This window comes from Hippocampus bargibanti, linkage group LG04, assembly GCF_051943395.1.
Source record: "Hippocampus bargibanti isolate YZ-2025 linkage group LG04, ASM5194339v1, whole genome shotgun sequence".
NCBI classification, from domain to species: domain Eukaryota; kingdom Metazoa; phylum Chordata; class Actinopteri; order Syngnathiformes; family Syngnathidae; genus Hippocampus; species Hippocampus bargibanti.
The window spans coordinates 30,966,439-30,980,623 of NC_142737.1; the positions used below are offsets into that span (position 1 = coordinate 30,966,439).

Below are 14,185 nucleotides of genomic sequence, written 5' to 3' on the forward strand. Positions count from 1 at the left end.
AAACTGCTTCCAATCAGTTCTCTTCGAGGATTGAGGCCACTGGATCCTTGGTTGGGCCGAAGGCGCTCCGCCAGGTGGAACTGTTGAAGCTTGCTGGCTTTGAAGGCTTTGTAGGTTGTTGGGAGGTGATGCAGTCTCTTGGGGGCTTGGGGTGGCATGCGAACTGTTGGCAGCGGGTGTTGATGACACTTGGAGGCTTCGGGCACTGTGGGTTGCCTCCGGGCCTGGCTCCTCCTCCGTCTGACCAGAAGTAACTTCTGTGCGTTGTGTCGTCACTGCCGCGGACAAACATTTCATCCTGCCTTGATGGATTTTCAAACCCTTCTGATTCTTGCAGGTTTTACCGCAGATGCACTGTACTGTCATCGTCGTTAATCCGTTGTCCGGGTTCGTCATTCTTAGATCCGTCCTGTTGGGGTGCTCATACTCCCCCCCTCTCGGGCGCCCCTGGGGGTGTTTTCCTTTATTCATGTCTGTAGCTTGTTTCGGGTTCCTCCTCACGGAAGATAAGGTTTGGGCTGCCAACCCTCCCCTCCCCGGGTTGCCGTCTCTCCGGCTGTCCTCTGTCTCTCCAGATGGCACCACCCTTTCGTGGTCGTCAACCAGCCTATTCCTGGTTGTTAGAGTTCATTCAATGCCGCATTCCTGTTGTTAATTGAGCTCGGGGGGATGTACACTGCTACCAGCAGTATGGTACTAAATTCCCTCGGCAGGTAGAATGGCCGATAAGCTCCATCAGTGATGAACAGTGTTTGCATACCACAACAGCGTTGCGGCACCAGGCATCACTGATGTAAATACAGAGTCCCCCGCCGTGAGTCTTCCACCCCCCCCCTCAATGAGCGCTCTGTCTGAACAAGGCACAACACTCACCCACGGTCTTGGAAGTTGAGCGGATAAGTCTGATGTAGTCCATTTTATTGTGCAGCGAGCGCACGTTAGCCAGCGTGATGGTAGGAATGGTCGGCCGGTGGGGGGTAGCCGCGAGCCTAGTGCGGATACCTCCACGCTTTCCCCTCTTCTGTTTCCTCATACAGCGCTTGTGGCGCCTCCACTCTGGGTTGGGTGCAGGAGTGGGGGTCGGTGGAAGAGTGGGGGTCAATGGACGAGCCGACTCCCTGAGCAATCCATGCTTGCATAGCACTTCTGCTTCAGCTGGTTTTGGTTTTAAAAATGAACTGCCGATGTCGAGCAGAACCTCACGGGAGTAGGTATGCCTCGGGTGTAGCGAGGCAGACGGAGACAAACATTTACACGAGTGAGACAAACATAATAAACACGAAAAAAACAATTTGCCAGGAGAGAGGAGCCGCGACCTCTGCACTGTGAACCCGGTGTGCTAACCACTCGACTACCGAGCCGCCAACACTTTATCCAATCTAACAAAAATACTTTACTTTTACCTTCAAATTTACTCAAGTTCGACTTCTGTTTATTCATTTGTTTGTTGGCTTATTTATTTGTTCACTCAGTCTAATTTGCCTACCTATTTAATTTAGTTTTTGTTTCAAGTGGACGGTATTCATCAAATGGCTATGGGAAAAAGTGTTATGTCATTCATGAAGACTTTAAGGTGGCATGGTTGGACAGGTTTCCCGATGAGAGAGGATGACAGGATAAGATTGCATGGCACCCCCGTCGAGTCCTCTTGTAAGGACAAGGCAGCCTCTCGTTCTGTGAAAGAAGAGAGAACTGGGCGGCAGTATTACAATGCGGCAGGAACAATGTTTTTTTACACAATATGTTCGTGAATGTTAACGCAACCGCCTTATTCATTTTATATCCGTTTATTTACCTATTCGGCGAATGAATCAATTTGCCAATCCTAGAATATGGCTGTGAAACTTCCCCCACCCCTTTAGGGCAGAGAAGTAAGGAGGAGGACTAAATAGGGCCGATACGACCAGTCAGACTTTATTTCGCTGACGAAGCCTCTTGGATAGGAGGCTAAACGTCCGAAACCTTCAAAATTGTACAGATGACAGCTGAAGAAACCTTCTCATCGATGGACCACTCCTGTACGACTTTGAGCTTGCACAGACGTATTAGAAAGAGATGTTTAAACATGTTTGTATAGCGAATTACCCCAACATTGCCTATTTCAGCAAGTAAATGCCAAACCACATTCTGCATGTGATACAACAGGATGCATGTATTAGACTGGCCTGCCTGCAGTCCAGACCTGTCTCCCATTGAATTATTATGGGGTCTTATGAAGCGTAAAATACAACAATGTAGACCCCAGACTGTTGAACAGCTGAATCTGTAAATTGAGCAAGAATGTGACATTTTGCCTTCAAAATTTCAAGAATTCGTATTCTGTTTTCCCAAGTGTTTGTTCAATGTAACACGAAAAGATGAGGTAGTGGTAAACATGAAACTACCAGCTTTTTTAGAAAGTAGTGCAATCATGAATTTATAACTTCATGATTATTTTCAACAATTACATGTCTCCAATAGATTTTGATTTGATTTGCAAATCAAATTATTGTTTTTAATTATATTTAACACAATGTCACAATGATTCATTCGAAGATGTTCAAGACGACCAGGAAAATTTAAGTACTGTATTAGTTCATGTAGCTTGAAATACCTCAGTTGCCTCCTCTAGAATTTTGAAGGAAACAACCCTGATTCAACATTTCACTGTGACCTACCCAATATTATAGGCACGTTTAGCAGCCCGATACCTTAAATACTTTGAGCCCCATTCAAAACCTGAAAGGAAGTTTGACATTTTTCGTTTTGTTTCAAAAATTGACCCGATTTTTAGCTGTTAATAGAGGTAATATTTTAGCAAAAATAGGGTTTAATCGGACATACTTCATTTTCAAAAACATTCCAATCCCAACATGTCAAATGTGTTTTTTTCTTTCTAAAAAAACACTAGTTTTACAAACACGCTCGATGTGCCTGATGCATTATTGTATTTTTTAAGGTTTTCAAAAATAAAACTTGAGAAAAAAAAAAAAATATTCAGAACCAACGTGATTTTCAAGCCTTTGAAGGTTTGGCATACATACACCTTTGAGAAACTCGTTGAAACGTTCACTAACAGTAAAAAGGTCATGAAATTAAGAAAACAAAGTTGGTTCGATTTCAGCGTTTAAGAGATTTAAGAATGCGAATGGGGCGGCCTGGTAGTCGAGTGATTAGCACACCGGCTTCACAGTGCAAAGGTTGCCGGTTCGCGTCCCGGTCTGGCCTCCCTGTGTGGAGTTTGCATGTTCTCCTCGGGCCCGCATGGGTCTTCTCCGGGTCCTCCGGTTTCCGCCCACAATCAAAAAACATGCATGGCAGGCAGATTGACCACTCCAAATTGTCCCTAGGTGTGAGTGTGAGAGTGACTGTTGTATGTCTTTCTGTGCCCTGCGATTGGCTGGCAACCAATTCAGGGTGTCTCCCGCCTCGTGCCCGAAGACAGCTGAGATCGGCTCCAGCACCCCCCGCAACCCTAATGAGGAATAAGCGGTACGGAAAATGAATTGATGGAAGAATGGGAATGAAGAATTATAAGGAATTTAATTCTTTCAAATTCAAATGGTGCCTAAAATTCATGAATGGAAATGAAAGTGTTTTCCCTGAAAATTGTGAAGCAATTCCTCACTGGTTATCGTTTTGGGTTAGCCTGTTTAATTTTATGGTCAAACTGTATCTCTTGTAGATGCGGCATCTTTTTCTGGTGATTGACTGTTCTAGAAGTATGGAGGATCAAGACTTAAAACCAAACCGCCTTAGTTCAACTCTAAAGGTTTGACAAATGGTTATGTTTTTTCATAAATGTCTGCTGTGACTCAAATGACTGTTAACTTCATGCCCTTCTTTTTGCTTCAGCTGATGGAAGCTTTTGTTGAAGAATATTTTGATCAGAATCCCATCAGCCAGGTGAGTGGTGGTGGCAAAAAAGACAACTCTATTAGAATCCCACTAAATTGGGAACGGTAATCATTGCATGACTATTACTACAACTATTGCTTCCAAAATGGCACTGTGAGGAGTAGCACAATGGAAAAATCTGTTCAATGGTTAGATTTAAAAAAATGTACATGTGCACAGAACATTATGGTAATTTGTTCCATGTTCGTATATCACTTGAACATTTGGTAAATTACTTTCTAGCCTTGCACAACTGTTTTACGAGGATTCGCGGCATAGACGCTTCATTCATTCAAGATCAAGTTCAAGGTCATCTTTTGTCAAATATGCCCTGTCCTTAACACACAGCAAGGATTAAATCTATTTCCTCTCAGTCTTCCATGCAAACATGATGTGCCTTAAAACACACAGCTAAGACAAAATAGCAACTAGAAAAGACAAATATATAACCTAAACAATAAACACAGCACTTATGACCACATGATGAAGTCAGGTGGCACATCTGGCAACATGCAGATATCTGAGGCTGGGGGTTGGTCATAGTCTGTGACAGGTGGTCGGGCAGAAGCGGAGGGGGGGTGCAGGCTGAGCAGGGAGGGAGTTGAGTCTTCTGACTGCCTGTTCTCCCCGTCAGGAAGTACAACACACTGGGTGGTCCAGTTTGTCAATGAGCTGCCGTGGCATTATGGCGTTCAATGATGAGATGAAGTCGATGAATAGCATTCTGATGTGTGATTTATTGGTCTTCAGCTGGGTGAAGGCTGAGTGGAGGGCAGTGGAGATGGCATCTGCAGTGAATCTGTTTTTCCGATATACAAACTGGTATGAATTCAGTGTGGGGAAGAGGGCAGATGTTATGTGCTGCATGATTTACCACTTGAACCACTTCAGGAGGATGGGGGTGAGTGCCACCCGGCGGTAGTCATTGTAGGTGGAGGAGGACAACTTCTTGGGACTGGAATCATGGTGGTGGGTTTGCGTCATGTGGGGAGGGGACAACAGCTTTGATCAGTGAGGTGTTAAAGATGTTGGTGATGATGTCTGCGAGATCCTCAGCACAGTTTCTCAAGACATGACCATGAATGTTTTCAGGAATGGCCACTTTCAGTTCATTTTATCTGCTGAGGGAACACCTCACACTATCCTGGGAAAGCGTCAGCACTTTGTCACCAGGAGGAGGTGCGGTATTCTGTGCTCGGTGTTGTTGTAAAGCGTGTGAAGAAGTCGTTCAGGTTGTTCAGCAAAGAGATGGAGCTGTCGCCAGGGTGCGGAGAGGACTTATAGCCCTTGATATTCAGGATCCCCCGTCCCAGGTTCCTGGTGTCTCTGCTGTCCTTGAACCGGTCTGCAATCCTCCTGAATATTGTCTCTTGGCCAATCTGATGCCAAGGTTGGCTTTGTAAGGTCCTCGAATCGTTCTGTCGACGTTATACAGAATATTATTACCTATTGTGGGAAAGTAGATGTGACCATGCAGTTGTGAAATCACGCACTGGGGGTTTGCATGATTTAAATCTCCAGGAAAGATGCCAAAGGCAAAAGTGTCGGCTGATTGCTGCTCACTGATATGCTGATGAATCATAAAACACTGGACATGATGTTATTTTGTCCGTTTGTGCCAATGGATGGTCCACACATGAGATTTAGCCTTGTTGTTGAGAGTGGTGTGGGAGCTGTGTCTCAGGGATGGGAAGGTTGTGAAATTTGGGACACGTCATCAGTAGTGCTCCAAAGAATCATTGGGTGTTTCGGCCTGTAATCACAAGACACCCTCATCGATGGTGGCCAGCGACAGGTTGATCATGCCCACGCTTGTGTCCCATGCCCAATCAGTTGTTCAGAAGCTGGTGGGGGGGGGGGGTCTTAGGTTGCTGACCTATGAGCCCAACAAGGGTCCTTCCTCTTCATCCAGATCCAGTGGATGCTTCTTTCTGCCGCTTCAGAGAGTGACATAACTGTGTGCCGCAGAGCCTGTCCATGGATGCCCAGGTCTGTGATGTAGACAGCCTTGAGTGAAGGGGACCAGAGCACAAAGTCTGGTCTTAGGGTGGTGGCTGCAATGTCCGCTGGAAAAACCATTTGCTGGCCAATGTCATTCCGCATCTTCCAATCCCGGGCCCTGGCCAGCTGTCCAACCTCTAGTTTTGCAGGAGGATGTTTGGGCTTTTTCTCTCCCTCTCGGATAAAAGTCAATGGTGCTGTGCTGGAAGTGGTGTTTCTCGTGGGTAAGGAGTTGATGGTATTCCTATTGCTCTGAAGGACAACTGCCAAACTCTTCAGGACCTGGTTGTGCCTCCAGGTGTAGCGGCCTTGTGTGAGGCTGGTCTTACAACCGGTCAGCATGTGTTTGAGAGTTCCTGGAGTTGGACAGAGGTCACAGGTTGGATCTTCGCCATACCATTGGTGGAGATTTTTTGGAGATGGGAGCACATCATTGATAGCTCTGATGATGAAGCTGATGTTGCTTGCCTCCATTTCCCAGAGATCCCTCCAGCTGAGCTTTCGCTTCTCCAGGCCTTCCCACCTCATCTGTTGTCCCTGCTTGGCAAGAGATACAGCCTTCGCAGTTCTTCCAGCTCCCTCTTCGCTCTTCCATCACCATTTTCCTTCTTTCCAATGTTGAGGCCTTACGCCAAGGCGGTTTGTTTGTAAGGCCGACCCCTCTTCCTAGCTGGACGTGTCCCACGATGTCGCTGTCCCTTAGGGCTGCTGTGGCCTGCTGCACCGCGGTGGATGGCGTCCATTTCCGTCCAGTTGATAGGGGGGGTGCAGCTTGACTGATCTTCCGGTCCCTGGAGTCTGTAAGGGTCATCTGAAGTCTCACTTTAGAGCACTTGCACTCTTCGGTGAGGCTTGTGATTGGAAGCTCGAGGACCCCTTTTCCCATATAGGCTGATGTTTGACAGACAGCGTGGAACACCAAGCCATCTTTTCACATATCTGGTGATGGCTCGCTCCATCTTCTCCACCGTTGAGAGCGGGACCTCATAGACTGTGAGTGGCCACATTACCAGAGGGAGAAGTCCAAACTGCAGACACCAGAGCTTGAGCTTCCCTGGCAGTGGAGTCTTGTTGTTGTTTTCCAGACTTTTGCTGATGTTCTGCATTAGTTGCTGCACTTGATCTTTGTCTCTTAGGCTTGCATTGTACCACCTGCCCAGGTTTTTGACCGGTTTCTCAGACACCGTTGGTATTGGGTCATCACCAATGCAGAACTTCACATTTTTTAGCTCTCCCTTGACTATTGAGATGCTGCGTGACTTGTTTTGATTTTCATCCGGGCCCATTTGATGTTTTCCTGCAGTTTTCCAAGTAGCCGCCTGGTGCAAGCTGCAGTAGTGGTCAAGGTGGTCATGTCATCCATGTATGCCCGGATAGGTGGGAGGTGTATCCCATTCCTAGTTCGCTCACCCCCCACCACCCACCTTGAGAACCTGATGATGACCTCCAGGGCCATTGTGAAGGCCAGGGGTAAAATCGTACAACCTGCCATGATGCCGACTTCGACACGCTGCCATGATGTTATGAAGTCAGGTGTTGTGAAGCACAGTTGCAGGTCTTCGAAGTAGGCTTTTACCAAGGTCGTAATCGGTAATGAAACCTGGAAGAAGTTGAAGGATTCCCAGAGAAGGTTATGGGGAACTGAGCCAAAGGCATTGGCCAGGTCGAGGAAGATGACATGAAGATCTCTCTTGTCTTTCTTTGCCGCTTGGATTTGGAGCCAGATCATACTGGTGTGCTCCAAGCAACCAGAGAACCCAGGGATGCCAGCCTTCTGTACAGAAGTATCAATGTACTTGTTCTTCTCCAGGTAGGTGAAAAGTCTCCGTGCTAACACACTAAAAAAGATTTTCCCCTCAACGTTGACAAGGCTAATTGACCGGAATTGGCTAATGTCTGTGGCATCCTTCTTGGGAATTAGTATGCCTCCGGCCCTTCGCCATGCCTTTGGTATTATCCCTTTCTGCCACACAATCCTCATGAACCTCCAAAGATAGCGCAGAACATCTGGTGCGTTCTTGTAGAGCTTGTACGGAACTCCATTTGGCCCGGGGGCTGATGCTGATCTGGCATGCCGTACTTCAGGCAGAGACAGACTTCTGCTGTTGGTTGAATCAAGTGGGATGTATAATGCTATCAGCAATATACAATATATACAATATATATGCCTGTAATGGGCAGCATCTTCACAGCCCCGCTTTGTTTAACGGAAAGGTCAGTGCTGTTGGACAGTTTGCGGCTGGATGGATGCATGGCTTGAGGAACTCGCAATAAGAAGAAAGGAGCGTCAGCGCAGAGCGCCGATGCGTATGTGGAACTGTTGCGGCTTGGAATTGAAGCAGATTTATGTGGAACAGGAGATGTGAGAGAATCTCTTTTCGTCAATGGATGCTACAGCTGTGTGTTTGCTTTCAACATTTAGCTTGTAGTCGACGTGCACATTCCACCATGATGTCCCTGATCCACTGGTGGAAAGACGCTTTGATCCTCTCCTCTTTCATCTAGAACTGCTTCATGTCATCACAAAGAGGGTACAGCAAGTCCTGAAGAATGAATGTCTCTGTGTCTTTGTTTTGTCATATTGTCTCTATGCTGTCATATTATTTGTTATTTAGTTTTTTTTTTCTTCTTTTGACTTCAAGACGGCGCCGCGAGAGTGGCTGCCTTTCCAGCAGCTCATGTATTTTGTTTTTCTACTTTCATTCCTTTCATCACTTTGCTGCTGTGAAATGTAAATTTCTCCACTGTGAGACTAGTAAAGGCATATCCAATCCAATATGACACTAAATTCCCTTGGCATGTAGACTGTCTCACCTTTGAGAACCATACACTAAACCATTGGTGAGGAGTGTGTGCAAACCACAACAGTGTCCCACCACCATGCATCACTGATATAAATGCAGAATCCACCGGCACGAGTATTCCCCTCCCTTGACGAGTGCTGTCTGTATGTTAGCTGAATAGCCCAGTCCGAGATTCTTTCGTTGAGCCATGTCTACGCAATAACAAAGATGTAACAGTCACTCACACTTTTGGAAGTGTTCTCAAGAATGCAGTTATAGTCCAGTTTGTTCAGAATCAGAATCAGAATCATCTTTATTGCCAAGTATGTAGAACACACAAGGAATTTGTTTCCGGTAGAACACGCTGCACTAGTATCGTCGTCAAAAAAAAAACAAAAAAAACTGCTAAGTGGCACTATACAGTTCCATTTTGGCTACTGTTGAAAGAGTTCAAAGAGTTAATGGCTTGGGGGAAGAAGCTGTTTAAATGTCTGCTGGATTTGGTGCGCATGGATCGGTAGCGCTTGCCTGAGGGGACTAGCTGGAAAAGGTGGTGGGCAGGGTGCGGAGGGTCCAGTAGGATTTTCCGCGCCCTAGTTTGGATTCTTGCAGTGTGCAAGTCATTGAGAGTGGGTAGGGCGGTGCCAATGATTTTTTTCCGCCGCCCTAACTGTCTGTTGAAGTCGGATTTTGTCCATTTTTGTGGCGGCCCCGAACCAAACGGTGATGGAAGAACACAGGATGGATTCGATGACAGCCGTGTAGAAATGTTGCAGCACCTCCTGTGGCAGGCCATTCTTCTTTAGCAGCCTCAGGAAGTACATTCACTGTTGGGCCTTTTTCAGGATAGAGTTGGTGTTGACCTCCCACTTCATGTCCTGGGAGACTGTGATTCCCAGGAACTTGAAGGTCTCAACGGTTAACACCAGGCAGTTGGATAGTGTGAGGGGTAGCTGTGGTGATGGATGTTTCCTGAAGTCCACGATCATCTTAACTGTCTTCAGCGTGTTCAGCTCCAGGTAGTGACGGCTGCACCAGAGCTCCAGCTGATCCACTTGTTGTCGGTACGCAGACTCGTCGCCGTCTTTGATGAGACCGATGACCGTGGTGTCGTCTGCGAACTTTATGAATTTGACAGCTGGGTGCGTTGAGGTGCAGTCGTTCGTGTAGAGAGAGAAGAGCAATGGAGAGAGGACGCATCCCTGCGGGGCTCCAGTGCTAGTGGTTCGTGTTGTGGATGATATATTTCCCAGTCTGACCTGTTGTGTCCGTCCTGTCAGGAAGCTGAGGGTCCACCGGCAGATCGTGGGGGACACACCAAGCTGGAGAAGTTTGGGGATGAGGAGTTCTGGGATGATGGTATTGAACGCAGAGCTGTAGTCCACAAACAGGATCCTTGCGTAGGTTCCTGTGTTGTCAAGGTGGTCGAGGATGTGGTGCAGTCCGATGTTGACTGCATCCTCCACAGACCTGTTTGCCCGGTAGGCAAACTGAAGAGGATCTAGCAGAGGTCCGGTGATGTTCTTTAGGTGGTTCAGCACGAGGCGTTCAAAGGACTTCATGACCACAGACGTCAGAGCAACAGGTCTGTAGTCGTTCAATCCCGAGGGTGCTGGTGTCTTTGGAACTGGGACGATAGTAGACTGTTTGTGCAGTGAACATACGCTAGCCAGTGATGGTTGGGATAGACCGGCGATGTGGGCTAGTCGCTAGCCTGGCCCGGATACCTCCACACTTCTCCTCTTCTGCTTTCTGATGTTTGGTCTTGAACTCAAATAAATTGTCCTTTGGGTACCATTCATTCACCCTCTTCATCGGAATTGGACAATCATTGGAGCTAATAGTCAGATGCTGCTCTTCCTGCTCAGTCACAATTGGACATCCCACCCAAATGCACCATTCAATCATATTGCTGCGGACCAGATGCAGCAGCATCTGGGTTGGATTGGGACGGGGATTGGATTGGATATGCCTTTATTCGTATCACAGATTCGTAGTCAGATTGACTGGAAAACTGAAACCTTCGTCCTTTGGCTCAGCCCCTTCTTCAGCACGACAGAGCAATACCAAGTTTGCATCACAGCAGACACTGCACCAAACCGTGTATCGATCTCTCGCTACTTCCTGCCCTAATTTGTGAACAGTGAGGCATCATGTAGCAATGATGCTTTCCATCCAAATGGATCGATTATGAGTCAAAGCATCATGAGGCCTCATTTGTTCCGTTGCGCCATTACATGTAAAATAAATGTCACGACAGAGAGAGCAATTAAAATGCTACCATGGATTTGATGGGGTCAAAATGTACGGAAGAGGATTAGTGCCAATGAAGAAAAAAAATAATTTGGCATAATTCTCACTTTTATCTCAGAATTCAGACTTGAGAATCCTCACTATATCATCAAAAAATAAGTCAAAATTAAAAGATAAAACTGAGACTCGTACCAGTGTTATTTTTTTGTCTTAGCTCGCCCTAATCCTCTTGTGTAAAAATGCCAGGGAGTGGGTGTGCTACTTGAAAGAATAATTGCTTTACATTAGACATTGACACACAAACAGAACAAGACGCACCTTTTGATGGGTTAAAAGTGATCGTTCGTTAGCAAATTACCCCAACACCTTTCATTCATTTTTACTGAGGGAAAGGTGTCCTGTTGTTCCCCAAATTCTTGAGAACAAGGTTTATACTTCACCTTTTGAAATATCAGCAAGTTGAAGAAAGACATTCAAATGAGGGATACACTACTATTGTAATTTCTACCTTTATAGGAGAGATCTGCTCCTATTGATCCCAGACAGGGGATGTTCTCCTTTTTTTTGTTGTGGACTCTGCGTCTGATCCAGGACAAATGCGATTGAAGATGCGAGTTGGGTCTGTCGGTGTCTGCCGTTAGCTCATTGTCATCTTGGTACACCATTTTCTTTCAAATGACCCGCGAAACTATGAGTTGGCAAAGTATAACTTTTCTACTTGCCATCCACTGTTTAAACCACAGGTTTCAAAGTCAAGGCCCAGGGGCCAGAATTTATGTGGCTCGCAGAAGCAAATTAAACATGGCAACTTCCATGATGCTAAATTATGTACCAAAATGTAAAATTTACCACTAATAAATACCACAAATAAATACAGTAAAGTCTCGTTATATCGATATCGGATATATCGATAGTCCCGGTTATATCGATAATATTTCTATGCACGCACGGAGAAAATTGCATGCAAACAGGGTCGGATATATCGATAGTCCCGGTTATATCGATATTTTTTCGGACTCCCTTGAATATCGATATAACGAGACTTTACTGTAATAGACACTGTACGCATTTTCTTGTTTCCACACACCCAATTTCAGTCACATAAAGAATAAATAAAATAAAGAATCTTCACTTCTTTATATGATTTCAGTCATAATGGTCCTCCAAGGGAAATGGTAACTGAAATGTCGCCCGGGATGAAAATGAAACTTTAAAACGCAACCCACCAATATAGAGTGTTGTTATTTATGTATTATTTCCAGGTGGGAATTATTATTACAAAGAATAAAAGGGCCGAGAAGATCACTGACCTATCAGGTAAGTCCTGAATGTGTTTCGAAGACGTTGGGTGTAGTTTGTTCATTTGATGAACAATTGAGGATTAAAAAAAAAGTGAAGGAAAAATCTTCGCTTGTTTTAAATTATGAATTTCAAATGAAAAACAAATGAAAAACAACAATTTAATTAATGTAATATTTTATGATTCATCTGGTTTTAAAACATTAAAGAGCATCTACCCGTGATATGGCTTGAGTAATCTGAAAGTGATCCGTGCGTTTTTGATAGGAGAGTACATGAGTAGGCCATTCTAAACATTACTCACCAGTGATGAAAAGGTTTCTTCAGCCGTCATCTGTACTTCTTTGAACGTGTCGGACGTTTCACTTCTTATCCAAGAAACTTTGTCAGCAAACTAGTCTTACTGGTAGTTTAGGTCCTATATATATATATATATATATATATATATATATATATATATATACAGAGTGTGTAAGGCGAAAAGTGTGTATCTCAAAAAAAAATCCCATAGGAAACCATTAAAATGGGAATAATCCGTTCCCGGGTTTCCATAAAATATACTTTTTAACTAAATAAGCCTTAAAACTACACACAACCTACCTTATCCTATGTATAATAAATGTGCTGTTGTATTGTAATGAAAGAAATACACTGCACTGTATAATAAAGTCACTTTATTTACATTTGTGATGGTCATTGATGGCTCTTAATTGACACCTGTTGCTTTCTGACTTGTAAGGTCTTATGAAACTGAGGCATCACATTATCATTCATCATGTTGATGATTCTTATAGCCTTTTCTGAATGGAACTGTTCAATAAAAGCCTGCACATCAACTGTTGAATGGCCTGCTTCTGCTTGTCCTCTTGAAGGCAAATCAAATTCTCTGTGTTGATGACCTCATTATGGTCAGCAACAAGCTCCTCGATGTCATCTGCATTAACTTCGAGTCCCGTAGGTGCTGGCAGAGATTTTATGACAACAAAAGGAGCGAGTCCGATGATTCCACGGACGTGGAATAAAACGCGACAAAAGAAGGCGGGCGGGGCGAATAAAATGGCACACTCGCGTCTTACAATCACCTCGTGCAAAGCAAACACTTGGAGCACAAGCAAACATTTGCAGCACAAGACATAGCGATGATCTTTCGTCGTAATCATGTCACTGGTGAGGTGACAGTGACTCGTTGAAATGAAATGAAATTGCAGAACGACAATGAAATGAAGTGTCGCAAACGTAGGCCACGCCCGAGCTGTCAACTCGCACGTGACAATTTAGCGTGACTATTGACACGCTATTCCGGTGTGTGTGAAAACACTACCTCTGATTGGCTTACCATGACACATGACTCTACCGTTTAGCCAATCACAATCATTTCTATCACATCTTGACAGGGGGGTGCATTCAAGTGTAGCAACACAAAATCGTTGGGAAGTGTTTGTCACCGCTCATTCAGTTAGATAATGGTTTCCAAACAGCCTAGAGTCTTAAGAAGTCGTGCGCTATTCTCGAACCTGAACGCACCCCAAGTCTTGGATGACAAATAAACAGAGCAGAGTAGACGTGTACGGCTGGTAGTTTCTTCAATTTATTCATAGTAACGCACCACATTTGAACTGAGGCTGAACACGAGCCTGTGGTGTTTATTTTCCGGTCCCATAATAGTAAAATTATCAGCAAAAAGCTCCAAGTAGGCAATCGACCTGTGCATTCAATGAGAAGGGTAAGGAAAGTAGCGCCGCACTGTTCGGTCGTGCTTCTGCCAAAGATCACTTTGGCCAGATCCGAAGGTCGTGTGCTTGATGGACCGGCCGTGGTGGGTGTGTATTATGAAAATAGTATGTATTATAAGGCTTAATTTTCATAAATTTGACGTTCGTATGATGAAAAGTTCGTATTATAAGGCGTTCGTAAGTTGAGGTCTCACTGTATATATATATACAGTAAAGTCTCGTTATATCGATATTCTCGGG

At 45.0% G+C, this 14,185-nt stretch overlaps 1 protein-coding gene across 5 annotated transcripts in view; it reads left to right on the plus strand.

The window, feature by feature from the left end:
• Positions 1–14,185, plus strand: part of gtf2h2 (general transcription factor IIH, polypeptide 2) — an 88,540-nt gene that overhangs the window by 14,372 nt on the left and 59,983 nt on the right. For all 5 annotated transcript variants that reach the window (XR_016114779.1, XR_016114780.1, XM_088995117.1 and 2 more), the window contains 3 exons: positions 3,665–3,751; positions 3,835–3,885; positions 12,176–12,230. Coding sequence is in view for 3 of the 5 variants with exons in the window: in XM_088995117.1 (XP_088851243.1) it covers positions 3,665–3,751; positions 3,835–3,885; positions 12,176–12,230 (193 nt within the window). In the remaining 2 variants the exon portion in view is untranslated. The remainder of the gene's footprint in view (positions 1–3,664; positions 3,752–3,834; positions 3,886–12,175; positions 12,231–14,185) is intronic.